Genomic DNA, 18,617 nt, shown 5'->3' with positions numbered 1-18,617 from the left:
TATTTTTATTTGTAGTGACGAGTTATAAATGTCCAGTAAATCCAATTATCAATCTAAACCCTGTGTCTGATGACTAATGCATGACAATACTAAAATGTATCTCAAGTAGAGTGTGACATGGAGTCAATTTATTTAGCTTAGAATAGGGATCAGTGGTAACGTATTGTGGACATGGTAATGATTCTTCAGATTCCATGGAGATGGGAAATGTTTTACCAGTGAGTGACTGTTCCGTGGAGTAAGTCAGAGAGAGTACTGTTGTAAGATCCCTGTTTAATGACTCACTTGCAGGTGTGGCATTTCTTGCATTAAATTGAGGTTTTCACTAAATGTAGGTTATGGAATATTGCAGCTAGGAACTGTTTGATTGTGCAGGAAGAATTTCATTGGCAGAGAGAAAACTTGAATATTCATTGTCTGTATGAAGTCACACTAGATCAAGGTACAAGCTCTGAAAGGTCACATTTCTTACACTGAATAAAAACTGACTAAATTCAGCTAAAATAATACATATGTCAGTATATAACACAACGCGTTGCACCGATAAGGATCCATATCACTATTTCAATGACTATGTGTATTCCTGTGTATATCTGCCTGGTGATGGTCTTATGCGATTGAAACATGTAGCAGCAATAGAGATCGAAATTAAAAACTGAGTATTTGTTGTGTTGACGGTGACATAATTCCTATAATACATCATCTATACAAGGCTTACTCAGACCAGAAAAAAATATTAACTAATATGGGAAGTTACTAAATCAGGATTTTATATGGTTACAGCACTGAAGCCATAACCAGGTATGTCCAATGTTAACTGTTTTCAGCATCATCTCACGGCAGCCAATCAGTGAGCAGCTTGATTCTGTGTGGGCAGCGATTCAACAGAGGGGTTGGGTTAACATTGAGGCAACTCACTCCCTTGAGAGCCTGCTCAACACTGGTGGTTCGCAGTGGTTTGTTACGAATTTGGTGAAAGTGAGTTCCTTGTTATGCACAGCTTGCCATGTCACAGATATATTGCTGAATTTATTTTTTATTTATGATGTATATAATGATGCTGTCAGTAGCCTGAACTAAGCGGCCTCTGTAGTCTAGGGGTAACATTCTCACCTCATGACTCAAGGTACGCAGGTTCAAACCCGGCGGAGGGAACAAGTCCTCCAGGAGGGACTTTAAGCTGTGTGTCCCATGTCGTAGATTTATGGCACGTAAAAGATCCTCATGTCTCTAGGAGACCTCTGAGCAAAATTAGGCAAAGTTTCCCACCCAAGTAGTTTCCAATTCCTCCAGTAGATGGGGAAGTATCGGGGACCACTGCCAGAGAGGGCCGACCTCGCTGGCAGAACAGAGCTGATAGTGAGCACCAGTACTGGAAGGGCATGGCAACTAGTAGAATAATTAAAGGGGGACGCACAGTAGATCAACAAATGGTCGCAGTGCATGGGGAAACCCACTGAGGAAAAGCATGACGAATTCATCCAAGGTAGTCAGTTTCTTGGCCACAATTTCAGCTAAGTACCCCTTGAATACAGGTCAGACACATTACTGCTTCAGTAATCTTGTTTAATAAGTTTCCTTCAAGTAGCTGGTCAAGACAGGAGATTAAGTCAGCTGTTTATGCATGAACAGGGGCATGTGATAATGTGGTTAATTGAGGCACATGCTACAAGCTGGAAGGTTGTGGGTTTGATTCCCGATGAGGTCACCGGCTTTTTCAGTTGACCTAACCCTTCCAGCCTCACCATGGCCCTGGGCTCGACTCAGCCTCTAACAGAAATGAGTACCAGGAATCTTCCCGGGGGTAAAGGGCGGCCAGCATGCAAGGCTGGCAGCCTTGCTACTATCTGTGAGCCGATTATCTAGAAAATGTGAGAGCTGCAACATCTCACAACCTTATGGGTCTCCACAATCTGTTACAGGGTTAGCTTTACCTTTTTATTTATGCATGAATTATGTGCTGAAATGTGGTAACTGAGTAAAGGCATTAATGCCCGTGACTGAGATGTGTTCAGGATTGATTGGGCAGATGTGGATATATGAGATTCAGGTCTTCATGAAGATGGGAAGTTAGGTTGTGGTCTTGTGACACTGTTCAGCCCTGTAAATGGTTATCTTCATTTTGGTGGGTCAAACTTCCTCTGCCTTGAGTGCAGAGAATGATATGTCTGTATCCACCTGTATGTGATACGGCACANTTCTACCCTGAAGATGGAGGCGATACGTTCCTCCGAAACGTCGGTTAACACCACTTATACACGGTGCCAAATCCCAAAAGACTGCTTTCTTCATAGTCACCCCCGTGAAAGCCTCAAATCTTACACAGTATTTTATCTCAGACCACACTCTTAAGAAAATGAAGTTGAATACATCAGCTAGTTGAACTGAGTATACTTTCATATCTTTTTTCTCTCTTTTTTCTACCCCCTCCTCAACATAATTTTCACATTATACTTGTCAGTGGGCAGAATATCCCCAGTCTCTTCTTTTTCTCCCGTATTCCTTTCATTTCAGATTTTTGACATTTTTTTTCCTTTTCTTCATGTCTTCAAATACTTGGTTGAACCATCTTCTCCTAGGTCATCCCACGGGTTTCTTTCATTAAAAATTTAATTCCATTGGCCTTGATATCCTTGTCTTAGCCATTCTCCCTTACATGGTCAGATAATTGTAACTGTTTTCCTTCTAACTTTATTAATAGATTTTGGTCACTGACTCCTCTAAAAATGTCATTTTTAATTTTATGCATTCTTGTTTTTCCCTCAGTGATATTTCTGTGTGTTAATAGGAAGTGTTGAAGTTCAGATACCAGGAGGATCTGGACCGAGCAGTTGACCTGGCATTTGGCGTGTTCCACTTAGACATTGAACATTGCACACTTGCTCTTCTGCTGCAAGTGTTGCCTCAGTACCTGTATAACCGACTGCAGTGAGTATCGGCTTCATACTAATTCTATGGGGCACAACCCTTTTTTAATAATTTAATGTTGTAGGTTGATGAGAGGCTCTAGTAACCTAAAGATGAATAGGTATGGTGCATTTTCATGAGGAATCCAATATCTCTACTGATTCATTTCTTCATTTTTCCTTCTCCCATTATAGCGTAGTCGGTATAGCTACTGGCTACGGCCTGAACAATTGAGGGGTTGGAGTTCGAGTCCCGATAGGGTCAAGAATTTTCTCCATATTGTCCAGACCGACTCTGGGGTCCACCCAAACCTCATAGTCAGTGGGTACTAGGGGCTGTTTCCCCAGGAATAAAGCGGCCGAGGCGTGAAACTGACCACTCACCTTCAACTAGTGCTGAGGTCAAGTTGTCACGTGTTGGGTATGTCACGCGACAAATAACTTTATGTGGGTCTTGGGTTTAGCGAATCTTTATTGAACATTCACTCTTACACACTGTACAATTGTTATCACTTCAACTGTATTCTGCGGCAGCTATCTTCTAACTGTCCCTGACCGTGGCTGGATCCCAACTGTCTTCAGCGACGGCTATCCCAATACTGACTCGACGAATGCGTTACCTTGTTATATATCCGCGGCCATTGCTATGCAGTGAACCTTCTGTTGTCTATCACCGGGGAAACGCTGATTCAGTGATTCTTCAATTCCTACGCAGCGGCCCACTGTTATTGCGTATTGTGGATATATACATTCACTCCCCTATACACCTTCATGGTTTAGTGCTTAATTAGTTGAGCACAGGGACAACTTTACCTTTTACCCATTTTCTTTCACCCCTTCTTTTTATCTTCTATCTGCTTATTCTTTTGTCATTATGTTTCTCCTTGTTTGTCCTCTCCTCCTTTCATCATCATATACAGGTCGTACCAATATTCACATGGAAGGCACATTGATGTACTGTTAACAGTTGTGACTTGTGTTTAGAAGGTGCTCAGTTTGAATATTGGCCAGAACATGGTGGTCCTGGCTGAGGATTCACATGGTTTTCCTAGTCTCTACTGGCAAGTGTCAGGACTGCTTCTTTCCAAGCCCTTTGCAATTATTTATCAGTCATCTTGCCTTTCACTGCAGTAGAGTTTGAATATTGGAAGCTTTGTAGAATAACCCACAGAAAAAGACTGCACTTCTCCTGTTTCCTTCCAGTTCATTATTTGCTGATGATTTTATATGATGCTATACAATCGTATCACCTAGGAGTGCCTTTAATTGCATGAAGAATGAACAAAATGAGCTGTGGAAATGTGGCAGATAGTGACTGTTAGCACGTTTCAGGAGTGAAGAGTTGGTGGAGCCGCAAGCATCTGCCCTGGCAAAGCTGTGTGCATACTGTGTGTTTGCTGCATTAGAATTCCAGAACAATGCCACACCTGGTCACGTGAATAGCCGCAAAAGAAGTCGCCGAGACTTGGAAGGAGAGGTACACTCTGTTACTGTAGTTTACCTTACATCTATTCAAGATGTGATGTTCTTACAGCGGTGGCTGGGATGTGATATCCATACAGTCTGGTAGGTACTGATGTTCTGAAGGAATGTGCTGCCTCTGTCTTCATGATGGAAGGTGGAAGCAGTAGGTTCCTCTCAAATGTTTGTAATTGTCTACCACATGATATGGCATCACATGCCAGGAGACAGTCTATTTTTCTGTGAGCTCAGGTTTGAACACAGTACTTGTCAAATTCAAGCCACGAATACTGCCTCTCTGTTCAGTTTGGCCATAATACTGTCATGTGTAGGATGGTACGCGTGATGAAAATGATGGGTTCTAATCTGGATGATTGGATTTATTGGCACCTTGGTTACAAACTCTCTTAATCACACTTAAATACAGGAAATACAGTGCTATCGCTGATTTACACACACTTGATAATTCACTGTTGTATGCACACTAAGATTCCCTGTCTTCACTGGTCTCCTGGCAACGGGTCTCAACACAGAAACTATAACAGTCTCACTGGATCACACATTCCCAGTATTACACATAAACACAGATTTAAAATCATGCTTTAAGTCTTGACAGGTCTTCTATGAACTTTCCGTGCATGTCTCCTATGTATAACTCAGCTAAACTGAACTGCTGGCATTCTCCTTATATAGCCTCTGCACAGACCATGCACAGAAAACACAATTACTACTCAGCAATGGATATCATGTATTGTTGTCAGGTGTGTCCACCCATGCATTGCCCAGCAATTGGTGCCCTATTGTGCATTCGTTGCTGTGATATGTGTTTACCGGTCTGTTACCTAGCAATGGACACCCTTCTGTTGTTGGATGCTCATGTTTACATATTCGTAATCTCAGGGTAATAGGTTGTAAAGATAGCAGATGGGAATATTAGAGTAACTTATTTAAAGAACACAAGATTCATGCAGTGGCATATTTCTGCTCAGTAATTTATAACACTTGTTCTGCAGGATCTGGAAGGTCTCTGTCCATCGAGCAAGCTGCTGCGGTTGTCATCTGGCGTGACAGAGGCAGCTGACACTGCAGCCCTCTTTGGAACAACTGCGTCCAGCAGTCAGAACTCAAACCAACCGTACAGCAACAGTAATCAGCCAGTCACAATCAAGGAGCCATTACAGAAGGCACTAAATGATCTGTTTCATACATTCACGGTGATAGCAGGGAGAGACGGGGAAATCTCTCAGCAGACTCATTTTGTGTGCAAGTTTCTTCAGTTTGTAGTACGTTGTGGCCGTGATAGGACACGGCTGGTGCTTCAGGGCATGCCAAACACATTGGTATGTGAAATTTATTAATTTGTTTGAGAAGGGCAGATGTGTGTTGTAAGGTTATTGACTGACATGATTTCAGCTACAGATATGAAATGAGACAGGAAAATGTTCATTAATCCCTTCAGACTATGGTCACACTAACGCAACCAGCCTGTGTATGTCCTGTATGGGCTGTACACATGCGAGAGCTCTGTAAGAAGTCTCTTTGTTTGTGGAGTGTATCGGTCATATGGTACCTGTTGTTTTGGTTGAAAGGTAACAGTAGTTATTTACACATATAGAGTGATATACCATGGACACTGCACCAAGTACAAGTGCACATGGTAGTCAGATGATATTTCAGGTCTCAAACCAGGCTGTTGATGAAGTGTGCGAGATTCTACAAACCTGCAAACCGGAGCAAAGTGACATAGGACTCTCAGATAGATATATCCAGATACTGACAGGGAACCAGAAGTCTGTAGACACGAAATGATGATGTTGAGGTTGTAACCTGTTTTGCTATAGGAAAGAAAACTTCCAAAGAAAATCTATTTCTTTCCAAGCTAAGTTGGGGTAATAACACTAATTTCATTCCAACAGTATATGAGTGGTGGCACTCAGTTGTTTGAGGCACTATGCTACAAGCCAGAAGATCATGGGTTCGTTTCTCGATGAGGTATTTGGAATTTTCAATTGATGTAATCCTTCCGGCCATTCTATGGCCCTGGGGTTGACTCAGCTTGTAACAGAAATGATTACCAGGAATGTTCCTGATGGTAAGGGCCAGCTGGCATGTAAGGCTGGTGTCACTGCCGTCTGTGAGCTGATTATGTAGAAAATGTGGGAGCCTCTATGTGTCACAACCCTATGGTCCTCAGCCTGTTAGAGGGATGGCTTTACCTTTTTTTTTTTTACCATTATCCGGGTTTGACGCCTCAAGGTCAGGTGTCAAGCCTGGTACAGTTACTGAACTGGACTATTTCCAGACTGCTTGTCATATTGTGGATGTCCTTACAACAGAGACCAGTAGATATGCACATCAGGTGATACTGTAATGCATATAGCTAGGCAACGACACGCTCAACAATAGGACGAATGTTTATAGCTCGTTGCTGGTACAGTTACTGAACTGGACTATTTCCAGACTGCTTGTCATATTGTGGATGTCCTTACAACAGAGACCAGTAGATATGCACATCAGGTGATACTGTAATGCATATAGCTAGGCAACGGCACGCTCAACAATATGACGAATGTTTATAGCTTGTTGCTAGGCAACATTCAGTGCACCAATGGACTGGTGAGGTAGCTATCACGTGACTCATGAATCTGACTTATATTTTGAGATTTCTTTTGCCACTGCCCTGAGCGAACCTGCCCTATATACACTTCAAACATTCAAAGTACCAAATCTCATATCCATTTTCTTTCACCTAGGTCATTTATCCAAGGAATCTGTCCACATCAGAAACTTCTTTTTTATCTTTCATAACAAGCTTATTTTTTATGATGAGTTGTTAGCCCCATTCCCAACATCCAAGCTGGAGGACCACTCCTTGTCAGCTGTCCGCGACTGCCTATTCAATATACTTGTAGCTACCCACCACATCAGTGCAGGTGGAAGGATTAGGTAAATTGAAAAAGAAAAATCCACCTCATCAGGACTCAAACTCGCAACCTTCCAGCTTGTAGCATAGTACATCAACCATCTATGGTACCATGTGCCCATTTTTTTCCAATGTAGTTACTGCTTTCTCTTATTGCTTTCAACATCCAGTGACTCTAGGAGGGCAGTTTGTGAATGTCAGTACTTTCTATCATAAAAGTCTAGTCTAAAGAGCTAGAATATCTCAAACCATACTAAACTGAACTGACTGTATGTAGCCAGTGCTTGAGTAACTGTTCACCAGTCCTTCAAATGACTGAGTCATTCAGCATGTTATTCAGTGTGGTGAAACCTTGTGATGTGATACTGGTGTTAGCTTTCCTTTATTTGTAGTGGAGGCACTTGCAAGTGACCTTTAGCCCTGTCAGTAAACATTCACATGGAAATGAGACTAAACAGGGGCATAAGGTCCAGTGATACAAAACACTCCCAATGAAGTTTTAGAAAGATGGTGTTACACTTTGTGAAATATTTCTTTCATACTCTATGTAATATTTTTCAGTCTGTGTTTCCAAAGCACACATTATTTTAGAAAACATTAACATGCATCCAAAACAAATAGCAGGTGATTATTTCTGTAAGTTGTACAGCACGTACTTTTAGTGTGAAACAGGATAAAATGTAGGAAGAATGAGTGATGCTTTTTGAGCTGACATTTATTGAATAAATTTCAAACAAAAAAACTAGCTGAAATATTAACTTTCTGTCTAAACAGTGATTCATGACATTTAAAAGGGTTGAAAAACTCAAGCCATGGGGAGTGTCTGAGAATTGAAATCCCCATAGTCAAGGGGGTTAATTAGGTATACCAAACCTTCTCATTACATTTGTGACAAAAAACAAGGCCACTGAATGGAAAAATCTTCAGTTGATATTTTTCCCCTCTCTGATTTTGAGTCTTCTATGATGCCAAACAGTAAATTTAAAAAAGTAACTGATAACTTGTATACATATTATATAATGTGAGGAGTAGTATTTGGAGCTGGGATAGTGTAGTCAGTAGAGCAGCTGGCTACGGGCTGGACAACTGAGCTGTTAGAGTTTGAGTCCCTATAGGGTTAAGAATTTTCTGTTCCCCACATTGTCCAGGCCAGTCCTGGGGTTGACCCAACCTCCTCTCCAATGGGTACTGTGGGCTCTTTCCCCGGAGGTAAAGTGGCCTGGGCGTGAAGCTGACCATTCACCTCCAGATACTGTCTATGTCAAGAAAATGTTGATCTATACATCCACTCCCCCGTATGCCTTCATGGTTAAGCACAGGGGGAACTTTACCTCATAAGGAGTAGTATATTGTATGTCCTGTATGGTAGGTAATGGTAAATAGGCCAGTGCAGTGTATTTACAGCAGCTTGTATAGGCATCTTTGCTCTTGTGGAGTAGCAACTTTTGTTATTGATGTTGTCTGAGTTGTGCCACCACGTATCCTTTTGGAACATATTTGATTTTCTGGAGAAACCTGCACCCTTAATCTTCTGTCCTGAAGATACGGACAGTAGGTTGCTCTGAAATGTTGCCTAACATCCTACCGGAGTACACGGAAATGCATCACTGTCATGAGAACCTCAGATGTCTCGTGAGTAAGATTTTTGTCTGGTGAACATTTATTGATTCCTACATAGGATTTGATGTTCTCACAGCGGTGGTCATAAAGAGTTCTGTCTTCTGGTATATAATGCTGTATAGTCCCTTGAAAGTCGGCCAGCATTTTGTAGGAATGCTGCCTCCATCTTCAGGGTTGAAGTTTAAGCAGAGCTTGCCACCTGCTTTGTGCTGATTTCTTGTTTGCCTTACTCTTTGACCCTGAATATGGAGGTGCCTGTTCCACTGAAATGTCAATGGCCTTTCAGCATAATGCACAGCATTGTATCATAGAAAGCAGTACTCCTTGCTTGTTGATCCCTAGTTGTGAATGGTGAGGAGGTAAAATTTCAAAGGTGTGAGAAAACAAACAATTTTCATTTGGAATAGTTGGCTAGTTACTGTACAGATTTTAAGGATTTTGTGAATATTATTAGCTTTGTAAGATTTGAGGCTTTCACGGCGGTGACTATGAAGAAAGCAGTCTTCTGGGATTTGGCACAGTGTATATGTGGTGTTAACCGACGTTTCAGAAGAACGTATCACCTCCATCTTCAGGGTAGAAGGAAAAATATAAGAAATCCACAAGCGAACAGACCGTGAGGACCAGTAAAAGTAGACTGCTTTTACCGGTTCTCACGGTCTGTTCGCTTGCGGATCTCTTATATTTTTCCTTCTACCCTTAAGATGGAGGCGATACGTTCCTCTGAAACGTCGGTTAACACCACATATACACGGTGCCAAATCCCAGAAGACTGCTTTCTTCATTATTAGCTTTGCTTGTAGCTCAGGTGATTACATGCCAGTTGCTTTGTGCGGAGACCCAGGTTCTGTTCCATGTTAATGTGTAAGAGTACTCAGAATTACTGGGTTTTTGGACTTTGTCCATCATCTGGTATTCTAAAAAACTAGAGGACATGAAATCAAAGACCCAGTCATTCTGAGTGTTATACACCATTGTCAGAACCCTTTAGAATCTACTTATAAGACTACTGTTTTTTTTTTCTGTGTTTGTTTCAGGTCCCATGTCTGTTGCGTTCCTTGCCTGATTTATTCACAATGGATCTGCTACTCAAACTGTATGACATAAATACAGTGGCTGGACGCAAAGCAACGGCTAGGGATCTCTGCATGTTACGTAACATGAACTTGAAGATGTCCATGAAAGATGTTCTGTGAACTGTTATCATTGTTTGTGCATTTTGATATAATCTTTATCAGATTTACTCATTCTTTGAGGTTAATTCTTTAACTTCAAACCTAATATCTGAATCTGGATATTAATTATGGTGTAACATGTTAACTGTCACAGACTGTATATTTTTCAAAATTTCATATTTGGCTTTGGAGGGATTTTGAAAAATCAGCCAGTAAAAACTATTTGTATGTATTATACATGCCTATTTCATTTCTGCTTAATACATTTGCTTACAGTATTCAAGCCTGGTTACTTACTGGCGCTTTGTCCAGACTACCATATTCACCAACGATGTTAGCTCAGGGGATAGTACATCTGACTTATGTTCATGAGATTCCCAGTTTGAATCTTAGCTTGGACACTGACTATCTTGGCTAAAGTTTATAGAGATTTTCCTCGGCTCCTCCAGGCAAATGCCAGGACAATACCTGAAATATGGCCACACCTGCTTCCACATCCTTTCCAGTTCATTATCCACTAGCTTTTCCTCTATTTGACACTACATTCTGAGTTATTGTTAGCGTCATTAAGTAAATCAAAATAAAATATTACCACATTTGACCCAGGTCAGATTGTAACACGTCATCACAAGAGAATATTTCTTTCAGAGCACACTTTAAGTGATAATCTTCTGCTGTTACTAGACGATGCATTTGCAATTCATTACTCATATGGAGCTCATTTTCTGTTCATTTTGCTGTGAAATCTTGCAAAGCGCTAGTGTACTGTTAAAGTAGCCAGCAACAGAGCTCTTGCGATCACAAACAAACAAACCCTGTGGTTTTAGTCCACACGCGAACCATACTGACCAAGCAACCATCACTTGTCGGCAAAGTTAGTGCCAACTTTAGCAGATAGAGGGTGTCTCGTGGTAAGTACAATGAATCCACATGGCTGTTAATTTCGGTTTTCTAGACCAGAGCTGCTATTTCCTTGAAATAGCTCCTCGGTTATCATCACGAGGCTGACTGGACCCCGTTCCAGACTCACTACTTCTCAGAAAAATTCTGGTAGCACTGGGAATCGAACCTGGACAATCATGACAAGCTGCCAGAACATGATAAACATTACAGCATTAAGGTTTTGTGTCCATGAGCATTGGTGATGTTCTGCTTTTTGTGAACCATTGATCAGTCATGTGGCTGTGTTGAAACAGCCACATGTTCAGTCCCAGGTATATGAATCCTGTAGCTTGGCCATTTCGCAAAGACTGAATTGCCATTTTAGATAGAATAAAATTTCTTGTATTTCAATACCTGCTGTTGGGGAGGAGAAAGAACAGAAGACTATCTTCTGTGGTATCTACGACATTGTACAGTACCAGTTGCATGTATCAACATAGGAAAGAAATGATAAGAGATTTGAGCCAAAATGTAATATGATTCCATGCAGCTGGGTGATTGCTGTGTTGCAATGTAAAGGTCTGCGGTAGACCTTGTTGATTGTCATGACATGGGTATAGGATCTGCAGCAGATGGGCGGCAGCTGTTAGTCAAACTAAAGTGTTTGCAGTAGCCTCTGGTGACTGCTGTGGCACTAGGTAAGAGATCTTAAGTAGACATTGGTGGCAGGATATGGATAGGGATATGGAACAATACAATACATTACAATCAGAAAATAAGACAAAATTCTTTTACCGGCTTGGTATCAGTTTCAAAAGGAATACACAATGCAATTATTTAATTATGGTCAACAAATTCCATAATTAATTAAAATTCTGATGAACTTAACAAATAGTTCACAGATACCATGAATGACATGAGCTCTGAGATTTTCATGGCAGTGAATATGAAGATACTGTCATGGGTAGTATGTAGCATATGTGGTCTAGCAGGGCTGGATTTGAGGGGGAGTGATTGGGGTGGTCATGCAGGTGTCTCCACAAAAGATATAGAATCCACCTACTTTACTGAATCATTTGCTTCTAAAAATCATGAAAAGTTAGGTAGTATGTTTACTAATAATAAATAATTACAGAAATAAAATATAAATTTGTTACTGGTAGGAGCCTCCACATTTTGATTGCCCTGCAGCCCGCAGAACTGTATATACGGCCCAAAATATGGTAGGTAGGTACCAACATTTTGGGGGAACCAGCAGCCTTTCTCTTTATTTTTTTTCATTCCAAAGATGAAGGCAGTGAGTTCCCCTAACATGTGTACCAGACTACAGAAGGCCCTAATTTCATAACTACTCATTTCACGTTAGTTATATATATTAAAGTGTCCAATTTTTTGTTAGATGAAATAGTAACTTAAATTGTTATATTTTTTAGACCTAGATCCGTTTTGCACAAAGCCCCTTTCAATTGTACGGAAATGAAGTTTATACACAAAACCACTTGCCTAACTCTGCTGGCAGTTTGCCTACCAAGTGAGGCTGCTGTTGGATTCGTATGTTCGGTTCACGGACCGCATTAACGTGAAGGGAACAAAGAAGCAGAGTTGGTGATCGTCCAACAGTTTCAGAGCTCTGATATATCATCTGTACTTGGCGTATAAAATCTGTGCGCTTCGAGTGCAGCATATGGCGATAAAAAAAACCTGATGTTTCCGTTGAATGGCGATAAAAAAACCTGATGTTTCCGTTGAATGGCGATAAAATGAGAAAATATAACACGTGACAAGTACAGCAGTATCTGTCACAAGAGCAAACGATATTTTCCGTAGTGTTGTTTCTGGGTGGCCGTACCAACTGTACCGGCATTTTGTCGAGAGTAAATCTGTGTTTCGTACGGTTCTCGGAATAAACAGTATTAAACAGCTGGTCTTTCTAGTGGAGACGCAGGGTGTATCGGGGTGTATTATGTAAGGTAAGAACTGAACCTTTAACTGTTATTTTCAGTAGCTGTATGCTTCAAAGGGCGAAGAGTCTGGAGTACTGTACACGCTTAAATCTCGAACCTAACCCCAAACCAACCCTAATCATTCTATTAGAAGTGCTGCCCGTTATTTTCTAGTGCTGTTACACACAGCTGAGAGTCATTCGCTTAGCTAAGCGACGTAAATTTCGAATCAATAAAAGTCTTTAAATAACCTTCATGATATCTTCTTACGATAGTTTTTAACCTACTTCCTGTCCTTAAAAAAAGGGGAAACGCCATATGAAGATCGCCGTGCTAGTTTGTCACCGCGTTTTAATTTTTCTGGACTATCTGTTCGTCGATTTGCAAGGAACTTGGTTCGACACTGTGTAATGTAGCTATGGAAACCATTGTTAAATAACCTACAAGTAAGTTAACAGACTTTGTAAGGATGTTGTCATTATAACTAACCCCAAGTCCGTACTACATAATTTTCTACAACCAGTATTAATAACATGGCGCACAAGAGAACGCGTGAGGTAGGAAGGGCACTAGCGCCGTTTACTTCATGTTTTTGAAAAGATGTATGATCAGAGATCTTAAAAACAATATATATATATATATATATAAAAGTAAAGGTATCCCTGTAACAGGTCGTGGAGGCCCATAGGGTTGTGAGATGTTGAGGTTCCCACATTAGACAATCGGCTCAAAGGTGGCGGTAAGGTTGTCAGCCTTACGCGCCAGCCGTCCTTTATCCCGAAGAACATTCAAAGAGTATTCCTGGTACTCATTTCTGTTAGAGGCTGAGTCGATCCCAGGGCCATAGTGCGGCTTGAAGGATTAGGTAAATTGAAAAAACGCCAATGATCTCATCGGGATTCGATCCCGCGACCTTCTGGCTTGAAGCATAGTGTCTCAACTGACTACGCTACCGCGTGCTCCCAATACAGGATGTCCCAGGAGTTTGGTGCCATACTTCAGGAGCGTACTGAGGATTCCCTATAGAGCAACTTATGTCCGCAAACCTAAAATAGCAGCGCTAGGGCGGCATATAAAATCATTTCGTTTAAACTTGGCGCCTCAATGTGGAACAGCATGCAGAGGAATATTACCCCCTCCAAACTGTGCTCACTCCAGCTGATGGTTTTCCCGAGCTAACTAGTGTTGTTTTGGTAACTGAAAGGAAAGTGTGTCTGCTAGACTGTTCTTTGTTTACATTCACTCACTTCTGCAATGGCGGAAGGCTACATGTTCGCAGAGCTCAGAGACACGCATTATCTCCATGGTGTGGTTGATGGAAATGCACGAAAAGCGGAGAGATTGTACAGGGAAAGATTTCCCAAAGAAGACATCCCTCTCGGAAAATGTTTGTGAGCATTCACCAGCGACTAGGTGAAACTGGGTCTCTGCGTGCACAAAATCATGCGGGATGCTCAAGATATGCTCGAACCATTGATGCAGAAGAGGCAGTACTGCATTACATAGAGGAGCACCCATCCACCAGCACTCGTGCCATTGCCAAGACTGTGGGGATATCAAAATCAAGTGTTTGGAGGATCCTGCACAACCAACAGCTTTATCCGTATCATCCAACGCGAGTACACAACGTAGGTCCAGCTGACTTCATACCACGAGTTCAATTTTGTCAGTGGGTACTGAACCACTGTTTACATCAGCCCAGCTTCCTGAATGTGTTACTCACAGACGAAGCGCAGTTTATAAGGGCTGGCTGGTTCAACTGTCGAAACAGCCACGTTTGGGATGACGAAAACCCCAACGTTACTGTAGTGGGTTACGATCAGGCGCAATTTTCTGTCAATGTCTGGGCGGTCATCGATCACTTAATTGGGCCTTTCCTCCTACCACCGCGACTCAATGGGCCATTTTACAAGGTGTTACTGGAACGTATCCTTCCGACTTTGCTAGAAGACGTGCCACTGATTGTGCAGAGGCAAATGTGGATACAGCATGACGGAGCGCCGACACACTTCAGCATTGTATCATGAGACTACCTGCATACTGCTTTTCATGGTCGTTTGATAGGAAGAGGAGGCCCAGTGCCTTGGCCACCCCGATCCCCAGACTTGACACCTCTGGACTATTTTGTCTGGGGCCATGTGAAAAGCCTGATCTACGCCACGCCTGTGGATAATGAATTCGAGCTGTTGGCCAGAATACTTGTTGCATGTGACGTGATCCGTAAGACACCTGGAATATTTGAAAGGGTACGTCAAAGCAGTAGGTCTGCCTCCAAACAAATTATCCAGTTTCCTCCGGCCGGTCAAAAACAGCCTGGGACTAAGGACACCGGGTGAACACAGTATCCCATGCGAGTACGGCAAAGTCTGTATTGGACAGACGGGCCGCTCCGTGGACATGAGGTTGAAAGAGCATCAGCGGCACATCCGTCTCGAACATTGGGACAAGTTGGCCGTAGCTGAACACAGCATCGACCTGGGACACCGCATTCAGTTTCAGAATACCTCCATCCTCGCCACCAAGACCCGCTATATGGATCGCATCATTACGGAAGCCATTGAGATCGAACTGCATCCCGAAAATATGAACAGTGAGNCATAATATCATATACAAAACCCTGCTTCTGTTTCCAGCCCCTTCACCCCTCCCGCTCCACTGATTTCCCATGTAGACTTTCCCCCCCCTCTTCAGTGCTCCCACTTAGCTGTGTTTATTTCGAACACCAGTCTGCTTGTACCGGTTCTCACGGTCTCATCGCTTGCGGATTATTTATTTTTCCTTCTACCCTGAAGACGGAGGCGATACGTTCCTCCGAAACGTCGGTTAACGCCACATCTACACGGTGCCACATCCCAGAAGACTGCTTTCTTCATATAAAATGTGTGTTTATTGTTATTATTTAGAACTTCTTATTACATATTATTTGTGTTTACTCGGTTAGATTGCAGCTTTATGACAGAAACAGAGAGAGGCTGGTTTAGCGGTGCACTTGTATTTGGAGGTATTCTGTTCGAATCTCGGCAGGGGATTAGGCTATCCTAAAGTTCGTGGTTTTCTTCAGCCCTTCCAGGCAAATAGTGAGGAGGCATCTTGGGTAGAGCAGGACCGTTTCGCTCCGTGTCCTTTCCAATTCACCAGTCATGCATCAGCCCTACTATTCGACGCTATAGGCGTCCTAAAATAGCAGACAAGAACGAAAATAATAGTACGTTTACTGTATTATATAGTTACGCAGTAGTTTTCTCATGATAGGGAGGGGAGAAGGGCGTCCGGGACGGTTGCCCCCGGGGCCTCCACAAAACAGAACTAGAATCCATAGACATTTTCTTCTCTAGGATCTCGAGAAGTTCGTTTGTATTTTGAATTGTTATAAGAAACAAGAAACAAAGAAAATAATCGTCGTAAAAATTAGTTGTTACTGATAGAGACCAGGGGGCACGGGGTAGCGTAGATGGTTGAACCGGAAGGTCGCAGGTTCGATTCCCAATGAGGCGGATTTTTTCAACTGACCTAATCCTTCCAACCGCACTATGGTCCTGGGGTCGACTCAGCCTCTAACAGAAATGAATACCATGAATATTCCTGGGGGGTAAAGTACGGCCAGAGCGTAAGGCTGACAACCTCACCGCCATCTATGAGCCGATTGTCTAGAGAATGTGGGAGCCTCAACGTCTCACAACCCTATGGGCCTCCATGGCCTGTTACGTGGATAGCTTTTACTGATAGAGACCTCCACATTATGATTGACCCACAACTTTAAATCCGGCATTGGTGATTCTTCGTTACTCTTTCGTTTCTTCCTCTCCAATGACAACAAGAACGTGAATTGAATAACAACAAGATCGAGACGTCAAGGGCGGTTACAAGTTTCTGTAAATGTCTCCATTTCACCTGCCATAGCAACGCGTTAGGTAAATCGTAATGGCGGAGGGCCATTCCTCATTCTGCAGCGTCATCCCCGGCGAGCTGTACGCTGATACCAGCAGCCCTACGGTTATACTATGTATATACTGCAGAGCCTAGGCGGAGTTTGGGTTATCAGCTTGCTGCTTTACATGACTTGACGTAAGATATTTTAACTACGTTTCTTAAGGTTAGTATACGCCAGAGAACATTTTTTTCATCTAATATGCGTTATATACTACTCAGTAAAATATTTACTGTATTTTTTTCCCATAAGTGCTCGGTAGATTCTCGCTGTTATACTGATTATGATTTGTGTCATTCTGGTCCGTCACACTAACAATATCATGAAGAGTTAAACAGTTCCGTCTAGTGTGACTGGTGAAGATTTTTCTTCTTTCAGTTATTTATGCCCTTACATGTTTCGGTCTTCAGAGACCATCATCAGAGGTACACCTTTACATCAATACAGTTGGAAGTTACTATTACAATATATGTTCTGAACGTTAAAATATATACATACAATATTAATAATATACAATTGGGTATAAAATCTAAAGTCTTTACAACCACAGCGGCTGTTCCAATACATTAAAATACTTGTAATTGGTTTGTTAAGACTCTGTTGGAATTCGTAAACCAAGCAGGTTCGTGTCGTCCCTCTTATTTCTCTTGACGGGGGCCGAAAGTGTGCCCCCTTGTTCTCGAGAAAGGGGTTCTTTGATGTTGTCTTGTTTGTATTTGTGGCGCGCCACTTTGGGCACGAGTTCCATGTACCAAACCAAGGAGAAACTTCCATATCAGTATGTATCCGTACATATTTAATTTGTGAGTTATAACTGAAAGAGTACATTTATAATAAGTGCCCAGAATGCACGCCTCGACAAGTCTCATCTTGGACCGCAGCATCCGTTCAAAGATGCCGAGGTAGTTGCATGCGATGAAGTGGCTCATCGTTGTCAATAGGAGCTGCATACACAAGGGCTTTTAGGTGTCCCCATGGGTAAAAATCCAACGGGATTAAAATCTGGAGGGCGTGGAGGCCATGCAGTGGGTCTTCCTCTCTCGCACAAATTAAAAACAGAAAAAACTCCGCGGCCTTCATTTCGCAAGCGAACTATACCGACTGAACGACGGCGTTTACACGAGACTGAGGCATAATGCATATTCACTTCTGTTTGTTTTTAGATAACTTAGTTGTGTGTTAGAGCACATATAAGTAATGTACTACAAGTCTATACATGCAGTTCCAAAGGCAGAGATACTTTTAATGTGGGAATGTAATATCTCGTACTGTCTACAGAGAACCTAATTATCCTAATTATCGCTGCGACTCATAATGGTTTGGAAAATATAAATTAAGTTTTTTTTACCCAATGTAATCCTAATTTTTTGTTAGCAGACAATATTCAAACCTTTATTAATTAATTAGAATTGTTTTGACGTTCCCATAAAAATTCCAAATCCACTGTATCTTCTTGCACCTGAAAACATCGACTCCAGGGTTTAACCGTAGTTCTAATATTTGTCTTCATGCACTGCTGTAGCAGTGAGGAGACACATCGTGTGAACCGCGCGAACGGCGTTTCCCCTGTTTGTACGACGATAACTGAACACACTACCGACCCTGATGTTTTGTTTACATGAACTCCGTGTCCGAATACCATAGCCAGAATTCCTATACACAGCACAAAACTTCCAACAACGAAACGAGCTCCATAGAGCTGCGCCCTTTCTTCAGAAGTCGCCAGTTGTGCATCTATTCAAGAATTCCCCAAAATTTAATAGAACCAGAACTATCATT

General features: G+C 42.0%; 2 protein-coding genes across 10 annotated transcripts in view; both read left to right on the top strand.

Annotated features, from left to right (window-relative positions):
* LOC111864653 (mediator of RNA polymerase II transcription subunit 24) overlaps nt 1-10,368 on the top strand; it is a 41,826-nt gene extending 31,458 nt beyond the window's left edge. For all 7 annotated transcript variants that reach the window (XM_023852102.2, XM_023852082.2, XM_023852074.2 and 4 more), the window contains 5 exons: nt 828-978; nt 2,789-2,928; nt 4,239-4,383; nt 5,381-5,707; nt 9,948-10,368. In XM_023852102.2, coding sequence (XP_023707870.1) covers nt 828-978; nt 2,789-2,928; nt 4,239-4,383; nt 5,381-5,707; nt 9,948-10,106 — 922 coding nt within the window. In that variant the 3' untranslated portion in view covers nt 10,107-10,368. The remainder of the gene's footprint in view (nt 1-827; nt 979-2,788; nt 2,929-4,238; nt 4,384-5,380; nt 5,708-9,947) is intronic.
* A 2,167-nt stretch (nt 10,369-12,535) lies between these two features.
* The window catches only part of LOC111864688 (sugar transporter ERD6-like 7), a 28,669-nt gene continuing 22,587 nt past the window's right edge, over nt 12,536-18,617 (top strand). Inside the window, exon 1 of one of the 3 annotated variants that reach the window (XM_023852123.2) lies at nt 12,536-12,937. The gene's annotated coding sequence lies outside the window, so the exon portion shown is untranslated. Of the gene's footprint in view, nt 12,938-16,904; nt 17,004-18,617 lie in introns of those variants that run through there. The other 2 variants (XM_023852177.2, XM_023852132.2) reach the window with 2 other exon arrangements.

The sequence above is a fragment of the Cryptotermes secundus genome, unplaced genomic scaffold, assembly GCF_002891405.2.
Source record: "Cryptotermes secundus unplaced genomic scaffold, Csec_1.0 scaffold352, whole genome shotgun sequence".
Classification (NCBI taxonomy): Eukaryota; Metazoa; Arthropoda; class Insecta; order Blattodea; family Kalotermitidae; genus Cryptotermes; species Cryptotermes secundus.
The sequence above is the reverse complement of the archived record's forward strand: the minus strand, read 5'-3'. Positions and strand labels throughout refer to the sequence as shown.